General features: G+C 42.5%; 1 protein-coding gene across 1 annotated transcript in view; it reads right to left on the reverse strand.

Annotated features, from left to right (window-relative positions):
- Positions 1-12,613: 12,613 nt before the first annotated feature.
- tox3 (TOX high mobility group box family member 3) overlaps positions 12,614-26,986 on the reverse strand; it is a 46,869-nt gene continuing 32,496 nt past the window's right edge. Inside the window, exons 3-7 of the mRNA XM_037757457.1 lie at positions 23,722-23,973; positions 16,377-16,640; positions 15,558-15,788; positions 15,319-15,399; positions 12,614-15,070 (exon numbers count right to left, since the gene is read on the reverse strand). Of these exons, the coding sequence (XP_037613385.1) occupies positions 14,195-15,070; positions 15,319-15,399; positions 15,558-15,788; positions 16,377-16,640; positions 23,722-23,973 (1,704 nt within the window). The 3' untranslated portion in view covers positions 12,614-14,194. The remainder of the gene's footprint in view (positions 15,071-15,318; positions 15,400-15,557; positions 15,789-16,376; positions 16,641-23,721; positions 23,974-26,986) is intronic.

Genomic DNA, 26,986 nt, shown 5'->3' on the forward strand with positions numbered 1-26,986 from the left:
TAATGTTTTCTCCATGCAGTATTACAGCCTTACTGGAGCAAAGCATAAGTTCTACTCACATTAGGCAACATCTGGTCTTAACTGGTCTGCTCTAATTGTTGTCTATGGGGATACTTCTGAGTTTAATTTTTTTTTCCTCATCTCATCAACAATACAATCAATGGTAAGTGAAATGGAAACTGTACAGGCATAAAAAAAAGTGCAGGATCACAGCCTTTCTGCCAACTTTGATCAGTATAAATCCACAAATAAAATCAAGAGTCAATGCTTAGGACATTTCAGCTATGTAAGTCAGCCCTTAACCCATCAGCCACAGGATGTTTCACAAATTCCTAAGGCATGATCATACAGTATATGCAGAAAGCATTTCACTGACTTGAGTTGTTGAGGATTCTTCTTTGTGTTGAGGTGCAGTCGGCCAAACCTCGCTATAAACAGACTTTATTCCACATCACGGAAACATGTGTCCTGACCTTTCCACCAAGACCTTTCATTTATTTTCTAATACAGTTCCCCTTGTGAGTTACTCTGTTCTCATAGTCATAGAAAAGGTCAAAGCAAGCACTCATGTCTGATGTCTGCCTGCTGAATTAGCTGTGTCACCTTTAGTTTCACCAGAATCAGACCTCACCACTCTGCCGGGTCTCATTTGATTGTGTTCAGTATTCATGCTGTATTAAGCATAGTGATTGTACCGTATATATGAATATGAATAATACTAAAATGTCTTAATTTAATTCTTACAGAGTGTCTCCCTCCCAGGTTAAGCTGTGAATGAATAAAAGCTTATAAAAATATTAAGACATTTCTATTCTTGCAATGAGTGGGCACCAAAAAAAAGTAACTCACTTCTATTAGTGGGTAAAAAAGACATAAAAGAACCGCAGAGATGTGCATCTCTTGTACAAACCCCATTTATCCAGACGTGTCCTTTAATAACCAAAAAAAGAATGAGGGGATGTGATTTTTCCATTAATCAACAACGGCAGAGCAAGCTCATTTGTATTGTTCGGGAGTGAAATTGTGAATTTGGGACATTGTGAAGAAATGACCCCTTTATGCATGAGAACAGCCTCTGAGAGGGGAGGCGGGGGGGTGGGGGCCTGTCAGAGCGATGTTGATCGATGATGCTGCCTCAGATTATGAACACAGAATTAGCACATTAGGACTTGTATGATAAATAGACCAACCACCAGCCAGTCCACCAAATCACCGAAAAGAGCAGCCAGATAATTTGACTGCACTCACGGCTTAAGCTGATTTCAGCAGCGTGACTGTCCACAGTGTCAAGTTAGGCAACACCGGAGCCTGAAGGGGAGGCTTGACCTTACTGCATACAATATTATTCAGGCTGGTGATAGTGGCAACATTTTGCTGCAAAATAATTTTATTTCATTGGAATCGCCACAATTAGTGATTTGAGGGGGCACAGTAAATTTTTAAAGTTCAACTCATCTTGACACCGCTGACAAGTGGAGGAAGCTAGTTTATTAGCTGTGATGAACCGTCCACTTTTATTTAAAGAGGACCCGTTATGTTCATTTTCAGGTGCAAACTCGTATTTTGGGTTTCTACTAAAACATGTTTACATGCTATAATGTTCAAAAAACGCTTTACTTTTCTCATACCGCGGTTGTGCTGCAGTACCTCTTTTCACGCTCTGTTTGAACCCCCACCCTCCAGCTCTTGAAAAGCCCAGTCTGCTCTGATTGATCAGCTGGCCCACTGTTATGATTGGTCAACCGAACCAAACTCTTCGGACTCTACTCCAGCTCCGCTCTAACTTGTTTGTTTGAGGCCAAACTGGCCACTAGGCAGGTATTATGTAAATGTGTTACTTGGTGACATCACCATGTCACGAAAGAAAAGGCGGAACTTCAAGCAAGACGTTTCAGGCGGTTCAGGAGCAGTGTTTCTGTGGGGGAGAGTAACTCCCTTTGGCGTGGACTTTGTGGTTTATAACATTGCAGACCTTTTACATGCACACAAAAACTATATAACACACTAAAGGAAAAGCTAAAAGCACAAAAGCATAATAGGTCCTCTTTAACCCTCATCTATCGGAATATAAACTTCTCACAAAAGAGGAATGGTTTACAGACAGTTATGTGACAGAAGGCTTTTGAATAAACTGTGTGAACTTATTGTTCCATTAGCAGCCAAACTAACGTAGTCAAATGCTACGACAAAGTAGGGAGACCGGAGGAGTTTCAGAGTAATAAATAAGGTTATTTCTTACAACAAATAATGAAACAAACATGGAAATCAGTAATTAGTCATCTAAGTGTGTATCTGCAACAAAAACACAGCAGCTGCTTCAGCAAGGGAAGAGAGAAACTCTGTGGGAAGGCGGTCAACTTTATATCCTGAACCAAACCAGCCCAGGTGTGACTCATGAAGCTGACGACCCAGATCCTGCAAGACAAACCAAGAGCCAGCAGGCAGAGAACACAGAGACCCCTAGTGGAGCGGAGGGGTCGTCATAGCAGCAGTTTTCTAGGACTTTTTGTCTGGACCGCAGAGGGCCAGCCCTACAAACGCAAAAGTCTGTCACTAAGTGACTGAGTGACTGAGTGATGAAGTTACACGATTGATTGGCCGAGTGTTGGAGTTTCCTCTTTGGCCGTTGCTATTTGAAAATTAAAAGGCGTGGAATAGTTCTTTATGCAAATGAGCCCATCCAGCGGGACACGTCTGACTCATGAAACTTAGACCAAGCTGTCAAACTAGATGATCTAGTTCTAAAATGAAAAAAGATTCAGTAGTGGCATAGTCTATTTCTCGCTTAAATGTTTTCAGAAACAGCAAGCCGTTTGTGTCACAATTTAGTCACAAATTAACAGGCTGTGCATACACGGTCCAGCCATACAGTATACTTGGTTTTGACCGAGTCTTGTTTATGCAGTTTTCTCTCTTGTAAAACTCTTTATTGAATGAAATGATGTACAATCCAGGCAGCAATCTGGCAGGGGGAGTAATCAGTCAAGAGTAAATTAGATATAATAGAGTGGGAAATTTTACTGTTACAGCATTTAAGAGCAGATCAAAAATATACAATACTTATAAAATAATGAGCAAAAAGAGAGAGATCTACTGTGACCATTAACATTTCCCAGCTGGCTAGCGTGTTCGTTGTTAGCTCTGCAGCTACAGTGTTGTGAAGGCCTTTAGGTGATTGACCTGTGGTTCTGTTGTTGTTGTGAGTGAAATGAGCTACTTATCTTAATTCAGCTCGTCCCTGCACAGCTTTGGCCCGACCAGGCTAACAGGTGTTTTCCCTTATTTGCCTGATTCTCCTGACTGTGTGGGTGTGTACTGAACTGGTTTGATTGACGTCTCCCTCGCTGGTTTGTTAGTTTTGTTGCACCTGTTAGGGCGGGACAGCTTGCACCTTTATCTTTCTTATTTTTGCATGGCGTTTGGTGACCTGAAGTAATTCTCTGCATTACTCCACCCAACTGCAACCTGAGCCGAGCAGCACGGGTCTAATCAGCCAGAAGAATTGAAAACACCTGTGTGAGTGTATAACCAGCCTTTAAGGTCTAATTTAAAAAGTATTAGTCAGAGATTCTTTTTACAGATACAGTTTAGCCTGTGGGGGTGTTTTCCACTCATCAACATTTATTTTGTGCCGTTCTAAAGCTACATAGTGATGTGACTGTGTGTACCACTGCGTGTAGCAGCAGCTATTAACCTCCTCGAGTTAATGAGCCACAACTACTGAAGTTTGTCTTGACATGATGAACCTCAGTACTCAGTCTGATCTATTGTCGTCAGTGTTGCAGCAATAAACTTGGCCGAGACACACAGTGCCTCAAAGCAGAAACTGAAAGGTTTTATGAGAGCAGCTGATACTACTTCAGTGTGCAAAAAGAGGATAATTGGCACCCACATCACACACTAACACAGGCTCAGATAAGACTGGAAATAGGGAACTTTTAAATAGCTGACTGACTCGAGCCATTTGTGGCTTGTTTCTTTAATTAGCGATAAACTGTAGATGTGAATTGATTTGGAGATTCATAACTCTCATTACTGCTACTATTAATAATTGTATTTTTTCCTATGGTGGTGTATAAATGAAACCTTAATAGTGGGTTGGATCATGTGAGTGTGCTGATGGTTTTTGTACACCAACTTTGCCACTTCAGCCAAGCGTAAAAACTTTGCGATATTCCAAGAGAGTTTCCACTCAGGTGTTTTTACTCAGGTGTTTTTATGCACAAATTGAAAATGTGCATAAAAACAGGTGGATGGAAATGCACGTACTTTCAGGTTCATGGATTATGTATGTGGGAGGAAACGTGGGACCTCCACTGAGAAATGTGGAACTGTGAAAACGGTTTCTCCACTGAGCCGCCATGCCATCTCTCGGTGCTTCACAGCATATAGCATATGCATCAAACGGCCAATACCCGATGAGGTGAAAACTCCCAAAAGCTTGTAAACATCCCATCATCGCCGTTTCAATCAAAGCATTTCAGGCAGTTCAGGAGCAGTGTTCCTGTGGGAAAGAGTAACTCCTTTTGGCCTGGAATTTGCAGACCTTTTACATGCACAAAAAACTATATAACACACGAAAGGAAAGGGAAAAAGCACAAAAGCATAATAGGCCCTCTTTAACCCTCATCTGTTTGAGTATGAACTTCTCACAAAAGAGGAATGGTTTACAGACAGCTATGTGAGAATAAATACATCTTTTGAATAAACTTAACTTATTGTTCTGTTAGCAACCGAGCTAAGGAGTCACAGCCCGACTCAAATGCTGCGACAAAGTAGGGAGGCCGGACGAGTTTCAGAGTAATAAATAAGCATGAACAAACAAAACAAAACAGCCACATCAGCAGTGGAAAAGAAATGGTGCCTTCAAATGAAACTCGTGAGCTCGTGTTTACAGCATGGGAAGTCGTGTACACTGCTGCTAAGCAACGGCAATATTAACGTTACTGTCGGTGTCTAGAAGCCACAGAGGCTAACAATTTAGCAAGCTAGCAAGTTGGTAACATAATGCAGTAAAGGCAAAGGAATAATGATGGAGGAAAAGTTGGGAATATCAACATTTTCCTCAGACTTATAATAAAATTATGAAGAAAAACAATATACGACTAAAATTACAATATAATCACTTATTATGTACCAAAAAATGACAACACCAACAAACACGTCATAACTCCTGAACTCTGAGCCTTTCAATTTACGAGGTCGTGAATACAAGATGAGGGGGGCGTTCATATGGACTCATCTCGTAAACACGGTAAGCACGACCCCATTTGAAGGCACCAATGAAGCTGACAATCCTGCAAGATAAACCAAGACCCAGCAGGCAGAGAACACAGGAAAAAAACAATTTGTAAACATCCCATCATTTTTTATATGTAAAAATGCTGAGAAGTTATTTTATGCATCTCTGCAGATTAACCTTTTTTAATCTACTGTTTGGTTTTACAGTGCCGTTTATTAAAAGCTGCAAGGAGGCAAATTCCACACTTACAAACATGGCCGTAAAATATTGAATCTGTCTGATGCAGCAGGTACTAATATTCTTCACTCTGTGTTATTTTCCAGCTTTTTATATGAAACTTTTACATCAGCGAACCCAGTCTGCTTCTCAAAAACTTTTATATTCTTTGCCCTCACAATAAGAAAAACCTGCTCTTTTCTACCGGGCCTGCCTGGATTCACCGTATTTTAAATATTTCAGCTGCATATAGCAAACCCTGACCTGTAGTGTAAGTCTGAAGTGTTGTGTCTTCAGTATGTGTGAGTGTGCCAAAACACTGGTACACATAAATAAGAATTAGGTTGTGTGGCCTTTTAGGACTAAAAGGACTGTAGGTGAGAATGTGTTGAGGGTAAGTGCAGACCCCTGGCACCCAGCGAGACCCCGGCTCTGCTCCTTCCCTCCCCTTTAGCTGGCCCCCTTCTCCCTCTGCAGGCACCGAACAAAGAGAGGACCCAAACAATGGATCACTCTGAGAGCTGAATGGCTTTGCGGGTCAAGCACTAACCCCCCCCTCCCTCTTTGACAGAAACACAACCCACACTTGTTCTGCTGAAGAGAGGCTGACCCTCCCGGCAAAGAAATAATGAACGCTGCCTGGGCATTAAACTGATAAAAACTACCGGGACTGGGATCAGTTTGGCAGACAAATCACCTCTAATGGCGTGAGGCTGGAGCCTGTCTTCTGTCCTGTCTCCCCACTCTTCATTACTAGTCTACTGTACACTGTCCAGGCATCCACACAGCAGCCATGTTGAGCCGCTCGGCAGAGTTCATGGCTCAGGACGTGACCTCAAACAGCAGCTGTCCGCTCTCTCTCTCCGAGCATTTTGTTTTTATCATTTATTATATTCTTGTTTTGGTTTTCAAGTTTGCTGTAAATGGTGTCGCAAACAAAGAGGCCATCGTGTGCAGCCAACTGAAAGTTATTTGTTAGGCAAATTAACTGATCAACTGCCACAGGAGCTTCTGTTTATAAAAAAAAAAGCCCCGCCTATGAAATCTCTCAAGGTCCAACCCAGAGATTTGCATGTTTCATAGTCAAATTGTTTAAAAATACATTTACAAATCATCTTCAGCTCTTTATTATACCGCTCCTTCCTGGAGTCGCTCAGGTTATCAATCACATCCCAGAAACATGAAGAATGTATATTTCCTCTGCGACTGTCTGAAGCTTCTCCTGCAAATTCACTTGTTTTATGGCTCCAAAAACACGCCCAACCATCTGGTACTGTGAGGTTAAGGAATTATTTTAATGTTATGAATTATGCCAAAATGCAATTAGATCCAGGTCTGTTCATAGTCAGCATAAGGTACGATAAGATAAAACTTAATTATCCCCATGGGGACAATGGGTAAGATCATCATCACTCACTGGTCCCTCCCTCCTCTTCTTCTTCTTCCTCCACTTTAACTTTGTTCCTCCTCAAACCTTATTCCTTCCTTCCTGTCGGCTCTGGATGCCGTGACACTTCTATATGGGGCTCAAACGGTGGTTTTACGGTTCGCCGTCTGTATGGGCAGCTGAGGTCTAGAGGCATGCAAGCTGTTCGGTCTTTCACCTTCGCTCGCGGCCCCTCCCCCAGGTCAGCGGCCATACATTAGATCAAGCTAGGCCTCACGGGGTCGGGGAACCGGTGCCAATCACACCACAATGCAGCATAAAGCAGGGCTGGGCCTCACTGAAGCAATGTCACATATATTTCTATCCTTTATTTCAATCCATGTTTATTTCTAGTGGCTGTTGTCATTAAAATGTCCTGTTTTTGAATGATTATATCAGATTATCTGTACAATCTGCTTTATACACACTGAAAACCTGCTATTACTTTGTATTTTTGCTAGCATGTCATTGTGGACGTTATAAACTGTCAGCATACTGGAGCATTAAAAACAGTCTAGATGAATAATTAGTCAATAAAAAGATCATCTACTTGCATGTTGAAGTGTCCTTGAGCTGGATACTGAACCCCAAGTTGCTCTTTGGGCGCTTTACAGCAGCCCACTGCTTCTAATGCTCAACATGGGTTGAATGCAGATGTCCAATTATGATGTATGTAATGTATATGATGATAAAAATAAAAGTTTTTTAATATTTGCTGTCTTTCTTAGTTGACTAAAAGAGAAAACCAGAGGTGGAAAGTACAACTTTGAGCTACTTTTACTTGACATAAATGTTCTATATACGATATCCAGAGCATTAATATAGCAGCAAACAACTATTATCTATTAAAGATATAGAGGAGTAATGTCTACCTGAGCAGAGAATGAAGTCTCTCTCCCTCTGCTGTAATCAGAGCTTCTCTGTGCTTTGTTGACATCGCCGGGCCGGCTGCACATGCTTTTAGTGCATGTGAGCGTGCCCCACTGGCTAGCTCACTGCTCTCATAGAGCGGTTTCAGCTGATAACGCCTTCCTGACTGACGGTGCCGTTGCGGAAGTGTAGTGCCCACCCTCCGGTTCCCCCCCCAGGTAAAAACTGTAAACTTTGTCAGCAGTGTTGCCATAGTTTTCAATGTTAGCACCATTAGCTGCTCCCAATCTTGCAGTTAGCACCTTTAGATTTTATGTTTTTGTTTAAACTATTTCACAGCTACTCGTGACTTTACTGAACTGCATGTTGCTGTCTGTATTTTTTTCAGGAGTATTTTTTATTTATGGTATTACTACATAAAATATACAGTATATAAGCAAACGTACTGAATACTTCTTCTACCACCGTAGGAAGCAACTTAAGTCAAATTGGGCTTTAAGAAATTGTGATGGGCATCATATCACTATTTTCTGACATTTCAAAGATCAAACAATTAATCAAGATAATTAATCAGCAGATTAGATGATAATAAAATAATCGTTAGTTGCAGCCATAAAAGATATAGTAACCCTCTAATGCCAACAGGTGTGTACAGTATGAAGAACAGTACATATGGCCTGTACCTGCTTGTGCATGCCCTTCAGCCAGCAGCCGTACTCTGTGAGGAGACTCTATGGCTCATTTACCTCTGCTCCTGCACCCTGAGGACTGACTGTGTAAAAGAATCATCCTCAGCTTGAATATATTATCACCTGATCTTGTACTGTTTCAAGTCTGCCAGGCCCACAGATTGAACGCCTCACGTTTAACCATCTCCCCGCCGCTCTGCTGGATGGCGTCCCATTTCCCCGACTATTACCAAGAGTAAATGTTTTCCTTCGCCCTCTCCAATGAGTAATTTTTGGTGTCGAACTTGTCTCTAACCTTTTCCTACCCCCTTTTGTTTGGCTTTTGTTTGGCAACAGCTGTTATCATGGATTTCTTTTTTTTCCTTTTTTTCTTTTTTTTTTTTTTGGTCAGCTGTGATTGCTCCGGGCAAAACAGGAGCAGATGGTGTTTTGCTATGCATGAATGGAGCGTTAGAGGAGTTGGACTGAATAGGCCAAGTTTTGAATGGTGTCTACACAGCACCTGCCTCTTGTAGCAGCAGGGACATCCTAGTGGCATGATCTGTCTTGGCTTCGCTGCCGTCGTAAAAGGATGAAAGAAAAGAAACAGAGGGGGGAACCTTGTTGGGTACCGTCCATATTTATTGATTTTCCTGCAAGTCGTGGCATAATGTGGTGTACAGTCAGTTTGAGTTAATTGGATGTGACACAGCGTGCACGTGTAATCTATCACTCTGGTCTCCTGGTACACTTTATCAGTTTTGTTGCCATAGAAACATGTTGGCTCTGTAATAGCCTATATTAACAGGCTAAGTAAGTTGCAATAAAAGGCAATTTCAGAGCTGGGATCCTCTGCTGAACACAAAGCCTATAAAATACTGATGAAATAAATGGGTGGCAGTGGGGGGGTTAAAGGGGGGAGCGAGCTGGATTGTACATAAACCAAGCAAGTCCAAATAAAAAGAGACTGCTATATCGTTTCCATACAATGCAGGGACATCTGTCAACCTCTGGGGCATGATGATCTGTCACAATAAAGAAAGCTCTCTCAAATCACTGACAGCTTGCTGTGCATTTCTTTAGAGCGGACTGTATAAATGCTCCAGATGCATTTGGTCCGCAAAATACTGACAACGCACAATAACATTGTGAGTGAACCATAATACTATGAAACAAACCAGATCCTCATATGCTCACTGCTGTTATTGTTATGGTGACAACTGCTTCAAATAAACAGTTTTTCTTTGGGCTTTAGATGTTTATTCCACGACCTTTATGACGTTGACAGCGGGGGGATGGTGACGGTTAGCTTATCTGAACTCATTCATACACTCAAATATGTATGAAAGGCAATGTCATTAGCTTGAAAAATCCCATTATTTGAGTTTGTGTTTGCAATATCTAATGAGTCTTGAGGCATTTCAAAACAATCATAAGGCAGGTAGATTCATCTCAAGGACTTTCTTTGCTCACATCAAATCTATGCAAAATTCAGATGTGGCGCTTTAACAGCAGATCCATGTCAATCCTCTGATTACGATTACATATTGTTAATCATTTACAGGAAATAGGCTTATTTACATCCGAGCCACTGCCCCTGGCAATGTTAAACGTATGACTGCAGCATCAATATTCGCAGTATATATAGTTTTCTGCATATTAGAACGGTTGTATCAGAGAGTTGTGGTAGTATAGCGGCGCGCAGGGCTGACACAGGTCAAAAGACGGGCAGATCAGACTCACCATAACAGAACACTACAAAAGAGGGGGCTAAGCCTTAATGGCTGAATCACTGCGTCACCAAGGCAACGTCGCTGAGCAGAATTTCAAGGGTGGAAAACGTGTGCATGTGTGAGTTTGCATGTTGCATGTGCACACGTGGCTGTGAGAGATGAAAAAGATGGAGAGGGAACAAAAGAGCACATTTTATTTGTGCAATAGAACATTTGTATTTATTGTTGGTATTTTTTTCCACATAATTCATTAAAATGAGCACTTTTTTATTTAATTAGAATTAATGTGCTAGAGCAACTCACCAAATGAATGATGAATAGAATTAAATTCAAAGATTTTTTTCAGAAAGGTTGTGCGAGGGTATCATAATATTTATACTAGCCCCCCTCCCCCCACCACCCTGAATTTACCATTAACTTTGCTGGGAGGCATCGTCTACGGCGCTCCTTTAGTCTGGCAGGTCAAAAGTTCTCTAAACAAACGTTACCATTGGTCAAAGATGTCAACAGTCCAGCCAGCCAGCAGAGCAGCCGACAGCCCCCCAAACAAAGTTCACTATTCATCTCAGAGGTCAATAGTTCTCCTCACAAAGCTCATCATCGCAAGGTCAAGAATTCCTTAAACGGAGTCATCCATTTGACTGGAGGCCTCCCCGTAAACGTGGACTGGCATTGGACTTGTAAGGGTCATCTGCACTTCCCCGGACCAGGTCTCATCAGAAAAAAAAGGCCTGTTTAAGGAGACAAAGTTTAGCATCAGAGCAGAGTGGCAGGTCCTACATCTGCGACCAGACTGCGAGATTGGCTGCAGCGTGGGTCTGACGGTCAGATGGTCAGTGTCAGCAGGGCTTTTGTTGCGCTCACATTGTATCTGTGCGCTGAACGGGAAAACAACAAAAGGGCCAAATAAATCATTAAAATACAGAATCCCTCAGCTTCCACATCTGACTCCTTAGTCATCGTCGGCACAGTGCCGAGCGGCTGACCTCGGTGGGGAGGAGGAGGACAATTAGGTCACCTTGTGATTACGTTAACTCAAATGACAAATTAATGTCATAGTGCCCTTCATCAGTGTTAGTTAATGATGAGGACAGAAAGACAGAGGAGCATTCATGCTTCTATGATCATATCATATTGCACTCTGAAAAAAATGTACTTATCTTGCAGATACAACAGACAGCATTTATTTATTCACCTATTCAAATTACACCAATCCCCATTACAGGAGGAGCAGTGTATTATCCTTGTAAATTACGTGTGTGTGTGTATAGCAGTGTTTTGAAAATATCTGTAACCTTTTTATTGCCGAGTCCCATAACTCCAACCCTGGCTGTGAGATATTTGTACACACAGTGACCGCAGTACTGAGGGGTTATGGAATAACAAGGAGCTCCATGCATTATTAATGGGCTCGGCTGTGAATCTGTTCAGAATAATAACGGCGATTTCCCAGAGCCTCATTACTGTGTGTTTTTAAAGCATGTGTTTGGTATCCATGGACACCCCGCTCTCACATTCTCCTCTTCTTCCCCCCGCGTTGAGATTCAGGTCATGCGCGGCACTTGCTGTTTTTAATTTTCATTTCATCATAAGCACTTTAAGACTGTTGCCAGCGCTTATTTGCAGTTTTCCTGCAGACCTCTTCACTCGCGCTCCTGACAGGACAGATGCTGTAATTAATCACAGCAGAGAAATGGGCATCGTTTCCATACCGAGATGAAGAGCCAATCACCGCAGCAGCAGCAGCGGCGACGGCAGAGCCCAAATTACAAATGCTTTTCCTAAAACCAACTAATTGAAAACAAACCAAAAATTTGGAAAATTCTATCAAGCCGCTATCACAGAAGCACAGGAGCAGATTCTCTCTCTCTCTCCTAATTTGTAACTAACGTTAACCCACGTCTAAAATGTCTCAGCTGCCTTTTGGAATAAAAAGGCCCTTCTCTGGGCCAGTGGATTCACAGCCCATTGTGAAGATATGATAATTATTGTTTGCCTGCCTTCCCTCCCCCCCGCTCGCCATTTTATTCAAGGGAGCTCAGCAAACCCCCGGGGACGTCTTGGAAATGAAGCGATTTTGAAGGGAGTAAGAAAGAGGCAGAATCCAATGCACTGGTGTGTGAGAAGGGGACTGTTATTGAGACAAGTACCAGTTACATGCTGACCTTGTCCAGTATCAACACTGTTTTTTTACACACAGTTACAATGGACTTCCATTCAAATCACTGAGAAACAGCACACACTAAAATAACGCCAACATGAATGCTCGTATACCCTTTTGTCTCGTATAGAATTACTCCATAGAAAACATACAAATTTATTTATTTTTCTAATATCTCATAAAGAACCGAGTGCTGTGGATATTTATTTTCAATAGCTAACAAGGAGACGGGAAGAGATATCTCATAGAAATTATGGCTAATAAAGCTTTCGAAATAAACCGATTCCTCCAAATAAATATTTGTGATTGATAGTTTAATTTTGAACAGAGACACAAAGAAATATATAATACTTCATACAAAATTATGGCTACTATCATATTAGTGATGGAATGTCTCTGGTTTCGTCTTCATGGCCGAGCAAAAACTCAAAACATTAAATTACTTTTCCTATCGTGAGCTGGAAACAACCTTTCAAGAGCTCCATACCGATATGCATTTATTCTATGGACAGTTTTCAAAAGCAATTGGTTTGTAAGCAAAAATACAAACAAAATGAATCGCTGCTATTGGAACTCATAAAAAAGTATAAAAGAGCAGAAATGCACTATGTGATATAGCAATCCACAGGTCGTTTAACAATGTTTTAATTAAAGCCTCACATATTAAAACTTTACAACAGGTGATATGAAAAATGTACAACATTTTCAGTTTTTTTTTCCCCAGGGACTTCTGTACAGCTGGCAAAAATACCTCCGATGCCTTTTTCAGTTGGCTTTGGCAGTGCAAGAAACTGGCTCTGCTAGTTTTCTTTTTTTAAAAACGATGACGTATCAAGGAGCAGAGTAAAAATACATCAATCCCCAAAACATCTGCCTTGATGCGGACATTTGTATTTCCCATAAAATATCCCCTTTGTTACAGAAAATAAAAGCATAATTTAATTGTTAAACATCTGGAGTAAAAACAAATAGATTAAAGATGTTTTTTTTGTGGGGGGGGGGTGCCAGTTACACGCTTTTGGGCAAATCATGTGGAGGGTAGATTACTGGATACGGGAGGTCTCTCCCCACGCTACAAAACATGTACAGCAGATTACAGCTACAGTTGGGTGATGTGATGAAATAAATGATTTATGGCAGTTTCTGTCTCAGTCTGTTCAGGCGTTCATCCAGAGATCTGCATCCCTGAACTGTTTATTTTCAGCTCCCCTTATTCCTCAAGACATTGTCTGCATTTGTGACATGATTTAAATGTGTTCAAATATCACCCAGGCGTGTGATGATTTGATCAAGCCATTTTCCTCCACGCCATTGTTGAACAGTCACATCTGCAAGAGCGATGGGTGAAAGGTTGGAGTAAAGAAAGTCTCGCTATATACTGGCCAGTGTGGGAACAAAGACTGATGTGTGGGTTTACTGGTTTCCAGCAAGGATCCTGTGAGTCACTCAGTCCAGGTGAGATCTGATAGAAATCCTTTTTGCATTCAAAATGTCCTTCTGCTGCGCCGAAACTGACGACTCTGGCCTCATAAATAAAGCTTTATTGTTAAATAAAACAGCGAAAGACACACGTCTTTCAACGTATTGTGTGCCCAGTCAGTTTAAATTGACAACTGAAAAGACCTCACAAACAAACAAATAAACAATCGCTGGGCGCTCGCCCTAACAGGCTTCTGTCACAGCTCGGGCCTATTTTATAGACAAAAAACCCAATGTTTACCCCCCTGTACACGCGTGTGCATATCCGTCTATAACAATGGACAAGTTCTTTGTATAACATTCTAAATCTTACACACTTCTTAAGTGCAACTTAGAAAAGCAACGTGGAATGATGCTTTTATTCTATTCCTGTTCTTTGAGATAGGATTTCCATTTGGCTCAGTAAATGCTGACTTGGGACAGGACCTGGGCATGGGCCTGGATTTGGGAGGGGTGTGGTTGCTGCTGTGGGGCCGGCTGGGGGCTGCCGAGCGATGCAGAGCCTCCCACTGAATGGGGCGTACCAGGAGAGTGCTGGGGTGGGGAACACTGGGACTGGTGCTGCTGCTGCTGCTGTTGCTGGAGATGTTGAATCTGCTGCTGATGCAGCTGATGTTGCATCTGCATGTGTTGCAGCTGCATCTGCTGCTGTTGCTGCTGCTGCTGCTGTTGCTGCTGCTGCTGCTGTTGTTGGTGTTGCTGCTGTTGGTGTTGCTGCTGTTGGTGCTGCTGCTGTTGGTGTTGCTGCTGCTGCTGCTGCTGCATGTGGTGCTGCTGCAGCTGTTGCTGGAGGTGGTGCTGGAAATGCTGATGCTGCATCTGCTGCTGGATCTGCTGGTGATGCATCTGCTGCTGCTGCATCTGATGGTGCTGGAGGTGCTGCTGCATCTGCTGCTGCTGCATCTGCTGCTGCATCGCATGCTGCTGCGGCTGCATCGGCGGGCTCATCTGAGACACCGCTGTGGACTGGGCGCCCGCCACCATGCCCCCTCCGGCACCCATCTGGCCGAGCAGCTGCGGCGGCATCCCGGAGGACATGTTCTGGTGGGAGACTGTGACCGAGGTCACAATCTGATTGCCCCCTAGTCTCATCTGCAGGGGTTTTGGGGCAATGGCCCGTGGTATGCCTTGTTGTTGGAGGGCCATGGAAGCTGTTGACATAGAGGGGTGCTGGTTGAGGGGTGAAGGCATCACCAGGCCAGGGGACAGGCTGGTGGAGGCCAGGGTCTGCTGTACTGAGCGGATAGTCTGGGCCTCCGCTGATTCTGCTGCAGCCTGGATGGGGGAAAAATATCCAAACTTATCTACAAAGCCACAGTTTTCCCTTCTGAAGAACACCATTTCCTCTATCTATAGGTATACTAGGTATTGTTTCATCAAATTGCTTCAGTTGCTTTTCTCATTACCAAAGAGTTTTCTACTACTTCACAGTGCACAATGTAATACAAGGAATTTTGAGAGATTTAATTAACTTTTCTGTTAAAGTCACACATTGTTCAGGTGAAAGGAAGGAAGTTTCTCACCTTGGAAACCAGGCTGGCACGGTATGCTGCAAGGGCTTTTAAATATTCTTTCTTGGCAGCTTCTGTTTTGCTTTTGTAAACCTGCAATGACACAAAGGTACGTGTTAATCGACAAATAAAGTGTCTTATTATTAGAGATGATTACTATTACAATGTACTCTAGAGTACATTACACAGATCACATACTGTATATACATCGGTTTCTGTGATGATGTCTGAATAATTAAACTTTGTAGTACCTGCTTCTGCTCCTCTCCCAGACCGTCCCACATGGAGGCCACAATCTTGGACACCTCTCCAAAGGTGGCGTTGGGATTCTGACCCTTAATAGCGGCCTGGGTGTCTCTGAAGAACAGGGCATAAGCCGACACCGGCTTCTGAGGCTCATTGGGATCCTTCTTCTTCTTCTTCTTAGGAGTCTTGGGCTTCTTTGCGGGATCTATGGGGGCTGGTCGCTTCTCTCCAATGACCTGCAATGATTGAGATAAAGACAATTTAAAAAAAAAAACTCTTTTACATCAGCTGTTAATTCCCTACAATTGAGTTCTGCAGGAATGAGTCCTAAAACCCAGAAATGAGTTAGCATTTAGCACTTCTGGTTCCCTCATCTCGAAGTCAATTGATTTTTTGAATGGGTTTTTAGTTATATGCCTGAAATAAGATCTGTGGTTAACACAAGCTTACAAGATTTTAACGCTAATATTGTACAACACAAAATACATCAGTAGATATCCCACTTGTGAAAAAAACGGTTGCTGACAAGTGGCTAAAAGAGACCACTAAACATCATCATATCTAACACAAGTCTGCCTTTAGAAAGTGGTGCTCATCTGTGGAGATTATCTTGCTGAACAAAACGTGTAAGTATCATAAATGTGTGTTTGCCACGGAGCTTATTTTCTGCAATAATCCAAAACCCAATGGAAAGATCCCATTGGCTTTTTGTCGAGGGAATCAGTGCGATGCTACTTCCTGGTTGGCCTACAAAAAATCGTCATCCCTGGAGCACTCTATTACCATTTAATAGAGTAATCCAAATGATTTCTAGCTTTGCTCACCCTGTTGCTTTCGTCCTGGTCGTCTTCGTTGATGGAGCTGGAGGGAGACGGCGTGGCGGACTTGCTGGCGGGCGGTGACGGGGAAGTGTGGGCGATGTTGGGTCCCGCCATGTTTAGGCTCAGCTGCGCGTTGAGCTGGGATTGGTTGATGGTGGTCAGCTGATTCCGTGACAACATCCCATTGGGGCTGTTCATGCTGATGATGGACTTCATCACCATGGCCGGGTTGGGCTGGTACTGGCGAAGATGGCCTGGTCCAACGTTCTGTAAAGGAATTGATACAAAAGCAAAGGGGTTAAGACAATAATAACCAAATGTAATATTTGATTGATCCCTTTCCCTCTGCTTTCATACTGCTCTTGGTTGTTTTGGCTGCAAAGACTCATGTCTCCAGCCCAAAGATATCTCTGTATGACACTCTGCTGCCCAGTGCACAAAGCTCATGAAGCGGTATCTCCGTCCCAGAGAGGAAATCGGGTCACTGGATTCTGCGGATTGTTATGTGGCAGATCACATGTCACCATGTCCCGCGTCTTAAATGTCTCTATTACAGGCCATGATAAATTATCTCGACACCCGAGGAGCCAACTTTATAAGCCAGTAATAGATGGCTGCACAGCTCAGTTGATTCATTTAAAAACTCTATTGTATGGAAATCTGTGACACAGCTTTTGACTGCCCGGTCCCTGGAGGGGAACAGTGGACTCAGTTCCCCGGCTCTGTGGTACATAACTTCAAATGCCACAATAAAATCGAGTAGCAGTTTGTATGCATGCACCTACATGTCTTCAAAGTTTGGTTAGAGGCTGCCACGAGCCTATACGCTTAAGTGCAACGTTACTTTAAGGTTATAACTCTGTGAAAGAGGCACCTTTCATAGATCATTTTTGACTGCCAGAGTGGAAAAAAATACTTCTATATAATCAACTCCATAAATGAACTGGCTGAAGGTATGAAGCTTAAGGGTTTTGGACGGCTCCCCCTCCCTCCTACCATCCAGGGCACAATGTAATAACATTTTCAAAATCTCTTTCACATTTTTTTTTTTTAAATGTTCAGTTGTTGAAAAGAGTCTACGAGAAGGTGCATGCAACATGTTTGCATTGATTGTGGCGAAGATGAAATTACAAGGACTGCCAGCTTCCCCAGAGGGAAGACTGATCAGAGAGCCAGCGGAGCTGACATGGAACAGAGGAGGGGACGTGGAACACAACAGAAAAGGTGATTTGTTCTCCCTGGGTACATCCATCTGGTATTCAGCAGCGCAAACTCAATCTCTCCCAACATCAACACATCATAAACCCACACACCTGGCTTTATTGAAAGAACCTTATGAATGCCCCGTCTTCAAAAACAATATTGTAACACCATTTCAGACAGAAACATATTGGATCTACAATCCATTTCTTTCTCGTATACGCCGTGTCTACTGCTTATCATAAATACAATCTATGAAGTGAGAGCGGATTTATATTTACATGTGCGAGGACGATTTTGCAAAAGGTGAGGCGGAGAAATTGAAGACATATTGTTGTGATGCTTCAAATATGGAAGCTTTCAGTCTTCTCGCAAATAAAAGCTGCAATAAACAAGCCTGTGACCAAACGGCTGTGATTTACATATCTGCAACCCGCCATGTTCCGCGTGCTATTGTCATCTTCATTACTGAGAACACGATGGCTCGCAGTTTGCTCTCTGCTCGCTGCGAACATCAAAGACGCACACACTGAGCTCATTAGTCGTGGCCATCTGTATAATAACACTTTTGCCCCAATCCCAATGATGCAGTTTTGACTCTTCTGCCATTTATTTAGAATATGGTTTCTTCTCCTGAACGGCCTTTGGATGTTGTGCATTTTTTTTTTTTAAATATGCACTGATGACCATAGTTAAACACTAAATCATATCACATTCAGCCTGCTAAATGGCTTATTTTATCGCAGAGAATATTGTAGCAATAACTGGAGTAGCAGCAAATGGGCTTTTCACTCTATCCAGTCTGTTTTCATACAGCGTTCGTAGCTATACCTACGAAAAGTAATGCACTGTAATTCAATACAAACATACAAAATCAATTTGTATGTAATACACGTAATTGTGAACAAGGAAGTATAAAAGTGACAAACGCTGCATAGGGAAGTGGTCAGGGTGGATGGGTGGGTCAAAAAACACCGGACTTTCGCCCAGGAGACCGGTGTTTGTACCCCGTGTGAAACCAGAAGTCAACGTTGATTTATTAGTCACGTAACTTCTGTATTTAAATTACGCCACTTTCAGAGTTATTTTAACCCAAATCACGATCTTTTCCTAAACCTAACTAAGTAGTTTTGTTGCCTAAAGCTAACCAAGTAGTTTTATTTCATCCTTACTGATAATCCAGGATTCATAGAACCGTAGTTACATACGTAACTTTCGTTTTGTTGCCTAAACCTAACTAAGTAGTTTTGTTGCCTAAAGCTAACCAAGTAGTTTTGTTGCCTAAAGCTAACCAAGTAGTTTTGTTGCCTAAACCTATCCGAGTTGATCTTTTCTTAAACCTAACTTAGTTTTATTTTGAAAAGACTGGTACGGAGATTGACACATGCATCATATGTTGCTGGACATTCGTAGGAAAACGCATGAAAAATTAGGTACAACTTTTCGTAAGAAATCCTACTTGTATAAGAATAATTTGCACTTTTTTAAAAAAACAAAAAAAAATTTGATTAAAGACAATATCATATACAATAATGGCCATAAAAGAACATGAGAAAAAAACAAAATACAAGGTGTCCAATAAATTTGAATCCAATCATTGAGAAAACACAAAGGATACGTTGCTCTATGTAACAAAAGAACGATGACGGTTACGTCAGAGAAGCGCCAGCATCAGCAAGAAAAGATAACAGCTAATAACAGTGAAAGAAATCACTTTAAGTAACAGTTGCCTTGATTGTGAATATGAATCTGGTACTAGGATGGTTATTTATGTCCCTCTACTTCCTCATTTGCATTTTGATTGCAGTATTGTCAGCAGTCGCAGCAGACATCTAACTGGATATTTTGATAGTCATCGTAAATCTGCAAATAAGTCCTTATCTTGAGTACACAGTGGCCAGATGTGCCCTCCTTAGTCAGGTCTGTGTGTGTGTTTGTGTGTGTGTGTGTGTGTGTGTGTGTGTGTAGGTGTGTGTTTGCACGGTCAAACACTAACAAGCTGAAATCTACTCCCAAATCAATAAATGTAAATTCATTTTGTAATATTCCCCATTGTGTTAGCCGACAACAACATAATGCTGTCAACAATATGCTGCAAAAAAAGAAGAAAAATAGCTACATTATTGTTGGCCTCAGCCACACTTAACACAGCAAACACTCCACACAGAGCCACATGAAGCGTTCGGAAGACTAGCAGATGAGAAAAAACCCCACTATTGACAATGTGTGAAACCCTTTCCACAATAAACGCAGGCCAATAAACACACAGCAGCTGGACACAAAATGAAACATTAGGCATTCACCGAGTGATAAAAATCTCAACACTGATGTCAACGAAAGCAGGCTCCGCTCCAGTCTGCTCTGTAAGATATTAGAAATCAGAATTTGGGGCGAATTTATGAACAGTGGCACCATGTACTGAGCTGTAACAGGCTGAAAAGAATGTTAACAAGTTCAATTTCCATTCAATCAATGCCAGAGCTCTTGGAAATGTTCCATGGCAGGAGAGGGGTAAAATCATCTATATGGTAATTATAAGGATGAATCCCCCAGTAACTTTCGCCAGCATGAAAGGTCAGTCCTATTAAAGATAGTTTATCAGTGCTCTGCACATATTCCTTTACTCGCCTTCTAAACGGGTACACCATTTTATTTTTTTCCTTCCATTTTCAGCAACCTGCTGAAAGTCTGTGCTTAAGCCAAATGAGAAAAATGGAATTTTGAATGCCGGTAAAGGCTATAATAGCATGAAGATAAATTGTTTTTCTTTCCCCTGCCCTGTCTCAGTCAAACACACTTCTCTCTCTTTCTCTCTCTCTCTCTGTGGTGTGCAAACTCAGTCCATCTATCTCCCCAACCTCTAACCCCCACTTAAAAACAAATCTCTCTCCGTCTCCCCCCGCCCCGTCAGACTGCGAGGCCACTAGGCTCCCTCCCCTCGGTCCGGAACAGCCACTGACCCGTACCCCCTTTCCGCCATTCCTCCTGATGCATTATGGGTATTTAAAACTTGTCCAACACTGACATCATTTCACTTTGAGAGCTGCCTGAGAAAAGTAAATTACAGAATCAATCATGCAGAAGGTCAAGCTGAGACTTCATTACAAGTATTGCATGCCTGCATGAATATCTTTCATTTCTGACTGACCCAATATGTCACAATAGCTGTCTGTCGAGGGAGAAAAGAAAAAAGAAACGGAGCAAGAGAGAGAGAGAGAGAGAGAGGAAAAAAAAAATCCACTCTCTTAAATTGATGTACAACTCATGTCAGTGCTTCTTGGCTTGGAAGGGAGATAAGAGGGAAGTGTAGAAAAACATGCTTTCTGCAACAGTGCTCACATGTTCCATTTGATTCAGGATATAGTGGTTTTTGACCAGTCTAAACCCAGGGTATTATACTCGTTGGCAATCTACACAACATCAAGGCATATCAAATCATGTGAACAACAAATCTCTTTTTTTCAGCCTCGCTTTCATGCGGTCCAAACAGACATTAGCATATATTTGCTGCTGTAAAGCTAATGACGTGTGAACGAGCTAGTTGGTAATGAAACATACAGTCTATAATGCATCACCACATAGTGGGTAAATGTAATAAGACAGCAGGGCTCATATCTCCTAAATATTGATTTTCAACAACTAGTTACTGTAGGTTTTCGAATCCAATCGCAGAGGATATTTCAGTACATGCCTACATGTGTCGAAAAAAGTGTGGTGGAGGCACCAGGTGTTTTTTGAAATGGAACCCAGAGACCCTTGCTGTGCAGCGGGGAGAAAAATCGAGAAGAAATTGTGAATAAAGCAACACTGGCAGCTCTAACTCCAGTACTATTTGGCACTATTGAGATTCAATCACAAATCAGGAGGACACATGCTGGGAGACAAAAATGAGAGTCAGAAGCTTGTTAGGAGAGCAGATTAAATAAATAATGACTTCAGATTCATGGCTTGCCAGGCACATTGCAGCTGAGAAAATGTATTTCTCTTTGTAGAAGCCCCGGCATCTGTGGCCAATTTGGAAAGACATACGCCAAACATTATGGGGATGGAATTAGCAGCAACACTTGGCAATGCAATGACATGGAAGAAGCCTTTTTGAAAATAGCCCAGGTATATTCACTGGTTGGGTTTCTCATTAAGTTCTGATAAGAGACAGGCGTCCGCACACGCTAAATATTCTCCACCGGTATAGAGGAAGAAAACCAAAGACAAGTGTTTAGGAAATATGAGCGGTGGTGGCTTGATGAAAAATGTAATTGCAATAGTGCACGGTTTATTTGTTTGCCCCCGCAGCCATAACAAATACCACAGAATGTAATCATGTATATAAGGTTGTCATTCCTTTATCAGTGCGCTGACAAAATGACAAAACACCCCTCTTAGGGCCTTCGTAAATCATTGTCTCTGTATATAGAAAGCACTGCGAACAGTGTTGTTACTTATCTCATTTAAAAAGTTGCGTTCTCTTTTCGAGGCGAAGATAACGCCACAGATGAATAGAATTTCTAAAGGCATTGTCACGAGACTTTTGGGGATCAATCCCATTTACGGGGAAAAATGAAGGGCCACCACGAGCCTTCCCGCGGTACAATGTGCGATGACTGATAACAAAGTGAGTAGTGTTGCCGACGACAAAGCCACGAGGCAAAGGAGCAGAAACCCACATTCTCCTCCCTGGTTTTTTAATAGAGTCTCGGCACAATCAGAGACATGAGCCATGCAAATGGTGTTAAAGAGGAATAATGTTTGAGAATCAAATCTAATCCTCCAGCAAGTCGTGAGAACAGTCAGGAATGTAATTGTGTCAAGGTTCCGTTTCTTCCAGATGTAGAAAGCTTAACTGACCATGAAATGAAAATTCTTTAGGCAAAAGCCTTCTGGGGCTCACTTACTGTATGCGGCGGAGATATTTTAAAAGCCGCAATTATTTTACATGCCAGAAGCATGGAAGCAGGGAAAAGAGCTGTAAAAATGTTATAGCCTCTTCCCATATGGAATGTAAATAAATATCTCTAATATCAGCGTGATTCAACAAATGTGTTGGAGAGAAAGGAGGTGGGGTTGGCAGGAGGGGGGGTCTAAAACACATTTCATTTATTCACACAGTTATAATGATCATGGCACCTCTTCTCAATGTGTTTTGTGCTTCACAAAGCAAATTCAGCATCAACATCATCATCTCTCCGCTCATGCCTTTGTCCTTTTCATTTCTGTTTCTCCTATAAATGAATCTTCCATTTTTATAATAGGTCCGTAAGACAACTAGTCAGCCAGTGACATTTCCATTTTTCCTCCTCAATGCTTCTATGATTGTGGCATTTTGAAAATGCCTTTCCACCCCGAGACAACAATCTCACAATCTATATAGCACATAGCAACATAAAGAGAGTGATTATTTCATCTGCTGCTCCATGTTTGACTGTCCGTATCAGAGGATTAAGCTAAAAGTAGGTTCATAAAGTCCTTTCTTTGAGGTTAATTCTCTACAACGCAAACACAAAGCTGACCTTAAACTCCAAACAAAAGCGATGTGTCTTTTCTGAAGACCTCGTGCGACATTGGACAGAAGCATGCATCAGCATTTACAACAGGAAAAAAAAGGGGCTTCTCGAGGCAACATGAATTAAATATGAGCATGTGAAACTGTGGCACTTTTGGGTCCCATTTTCACTGTCCTCCTGGGACCGACTACGCTTTGTACTTTAACACCTGTGATCTATTCACATCTGCTCACCTTACAGAGGTGGATCACCCACAAAAAAAAAAAAATCCTCACAGTAAGTAACATAATATCATGACATTTACTCAATGTGATCATATACCTCCTGTGTTGTAAACAAGGCCAGATGCTGCGCCAGATGCACTGACAACAGGAGGCGTACAAAAAATTGTGAAGGTGACATTACGGTTCAGTAAAAAGGGCTCATTTAAGGACTGTATGCTTCTGATATCAGGAGTGTCCACTTATAAATCATGTCTTTTAGTTTGGATGCACCATCAAAAAGCACATCTGGAGCTGCAGCTACCAGTAGGACACATACTGGAGCAGTCGCTACTGCAGGATTTCTGTGTTGACAGATGAGGATAACATTTCTCTAGTCTCCGAAAATAAATAGACTTCTTGGTGTATATGCATAGCGGCGCTCACCACAGGTTGGCCGTTGTTGACAGACACCCCTTCCTGGTCCATCATGTTGCGTGAGATGGTAATAGAGGGCAGATCCAGGCTCTGAGGGGGGAACTGGGGAATTAAGAGACCCCTGTGAGGAACCGGGGGCTCCGGCATCGCTGGGAAAGGTGAGTCCACTTCCGATAGACCCAGACCGGACTCCGTCTCAGGTGGAGGCGTGATGGGAGGGATCTCAAACTCCTCGTCTCCCAAACTGGGTGTGTGAAAAGTCTGCGAGAGAAGAGGAAAAAAACAAAAATCATAAAATCCAACAACTCAAAACAGCCAGGAAGAGGTGGGCCTTATCTAACATGCCGGAAAGGAAACCTTCAGGGATTAAATCAGACAACTTTGTTTAAGAGAGGGAGTGTTTTGGTGGAGTGGTAATACACTTGTCTGTAAGTGCACTAAGATGTAACATTTCCTAAACCTATTAAAGTCCACTTTGAGGAAAAAAAGAAGGGAAAAGGACGAGCCGCGGAAGGAAGACGTCAAAAGCAAAGAAATATCAAGCGGCAATCACGGGAGAGAGAGAGAGAGAGAGAGAGAGAGAGAGAGGATACATGATAAAAGCCCTTAATCTTAAGGATGGAAGATGTTGGGTTGAAGTGCAGTGAAAATACACGTCACAGGGAGATGGGTTTAAAGAACATTTTCAAAGATTATTACGCTTGGCCAGAAGTGTTTCTTTTTGTTCCCCTCGCCTGCACCCTTAAATCTGCTCATCAAACAGCCTAATCCTTCTGCCTTTCGAATTAAAGCTTTTGGTCACACTTAATTTGCTTATGTGCCTTCTTGGAGATGGGACTGTTCACCTACTTGGGTCTTGTTTTCATCTGCGCATTGCATTAAAGCTACTCTCTGGAAAGCCAATATATTTCATATCCTCGCAATGACCACACTGCAGGTCCGCATATGCAGCTGAACATGGGGCCAAACGGCATGTTATCCATCTGCTGACATGATTTCAACTGCTAGCACTTTGCACACTGCTGCTCGCATCAAAAAGCTACGAGGGCACACAAAACTAAGTGCCTTGAGTTGATCTCAAACACTACTTTCTTGGCCTCTGCGGTACTGTTTAAGACCCGTCTCCAGCGTCCTCATCAAATATTTGAAATGTGTCGTACAATCCAGGCATGAAAAAAATTGGCTCAGAGGCCAAAAAACTGTGAGTAAATAGTGCATTTATACCAATTTCAACAGGCACCGTTGAGTCTACCGCATTCACCTTTCCACACACCTGCATTTAATTTTCGACGGGGATCGTGAGTCCTGGAGATGATCATGCCTCGCTTTCTCAGATAAACCCTGTTTTCTTTGAAAGGGGAGCTGGTTTGTCTCACTCTCTGTTGGCTCACTCTTAACAAAATGTGACAACATTACAGCATTTAGGGCACATGTAAAGCAGCATCGCATGGCTTGTCAGATAGGAATCAAACTCCTATTACAACAGAGGTGAAGTTCTACTAACCTCAAACCTATAAACCTGATATAAAGAGTTGCATGAGCTGCCAGCAGAGCTCACTACCGTCGAAGCTAACCAGGCATGTCTTCCCTGTCTTCCTCGGCTCTGTCTTTCTGTCTACGGTAGGGGATGGAATAACAGAAGGGAGACAACGGAGGGAATATGCCAACAAAGCCCTTGATTAGAGGAGTATTAATGTTCTCCTTGTTTGCTTTAGCACACAGACACTTGAAACTAATTCATTGCCTACTCAGGGCAGCTGTCTTGACAAGCACTGATGAATTCCAGTAGCGGAGGCAGCAAATAGAGTTCCTTCCTTTTCTTTCTCTCTTTCCTGCTCCCGACCACTGTTTCACTTTCCAGTGCTTGTTTCACGGCGAGAGAATCAGTTCTCCTTTCAAAAGGAGCTGAGGTCATATTCATCACAGCCCTGGCCTCTGGCTCGACAGAGCGCAGAATAAATCACGAGCACCTTCGGTAGGAACCATTTGCTCGGAGTCCTCTGCCGTCATATTATGCTTCAAAAAACCTCCAGAACTTAGATCACAATAATGCCTGTCCAGCAGCGTGTGAATCAAAATGCAGAGTGTTTATAAAACATATAAAACAAAAACTGTCACGAGTCACGGACAAAAAGTTCCAGTGGCACGTGGGAAGTCAGTGATCGTTCATCATCGCGGTCTTCATTCATCTTTTTCAAATGTCCCCGCAGAGTAGGGTCAACCTCCACACCAGCCTTGACATCTACGGTCCAAGTCTCATCTGTATCATATCATGTAGCAATCTGAAGACACTAGCACACTATTATAATCTCTCTGACAGCAGAAAAGTATCAGCCCTGTCCAGTTCAGTCAGATACACTGTACAGGCTCTGATACTTTGACCACATTTATCCACATAAGCCCTTGCAGAAATGCTTTTGAGGAAAGGAAACATATCACTTACATTTTTTTTTTGCTCTTGCTCTACTACGGATACTATTTGCTGATGTAAGTAGGTTTCCTGTGCTGTGACACCTTGTAAGGTAAATCGGGGAAGAACTATATAGGCCAGTGGATCCTATAGTAGGCTGGTGCATTGTGGCCTGAATTACAGAGCCAACCTAGAGATTTAAGATGTCAAAGACGAAGGTTGGCTGGATGAGCTCCACTTTTGTAGGAGAGCAGCACGGCATGACTGTGACCTTTAAGCAAAACATGTACTTGGGGGGGAGAGGAATGTTAGTGTTTAGTGTCTGCTAAACAGAATGGAAGTTAGAAGAGGATAGAAACAAAAACTGTGGGGAAGGTAAGATAGAGCAAGATCAGTACTAGAGACTGTGCTTGTGTGCATCGCCTTTGTTAATGATGATACAAATTAACATCTGCACCAGGGGCACTGATAATGGAGACATGGCGTTTGTGTCTCATTTGGGAGGGGGGGTATGGAAGATGTCAACTGTCTCCGAAGAAAAGGCCCTCTCCCCGGGGGAAGAGCAGCCAGATTTCACTGGAACCCACAGAGTGTTACAGTGTTGCACACTGTCTAGTGTCATTTCACATAAAGCCAGTCTAATTCTGCACCAGGAGCAGCTTAGGGGGGCTCTGATCGGAGATTAAGAGATGCACAATCCACTTTCTTCGCATCACCAGCCTGATTATCCATTTAAATTGTTCTGAAAGGCTCAGCGGAGCCAAGTGCCAGGCCAGATGCTGGCTTGGGATGTGCAGGCATGTACATGTTAAAGGGTGGGCAAGGGACAGCACAACAGAGAGAGAGACTGTAGTGTGTGTGTGT

The sequence above is a fragment of the Sebastes umbrosus genome, chromosome 2 (assembly GCF_015220745.1).
Source record: "Sebastes umbrosus isolate fSebUmb1 chromosome 2, fSebUmb1.pri, whole genome shotgun sequence".
In the NCBI taxonomy this organism is placed as follows: Eukaryota; Metazoa; Chordata; class Actinopteri; order Perciformes; family Sebastidae; genus Sebastes; species Sebastes umbrosus.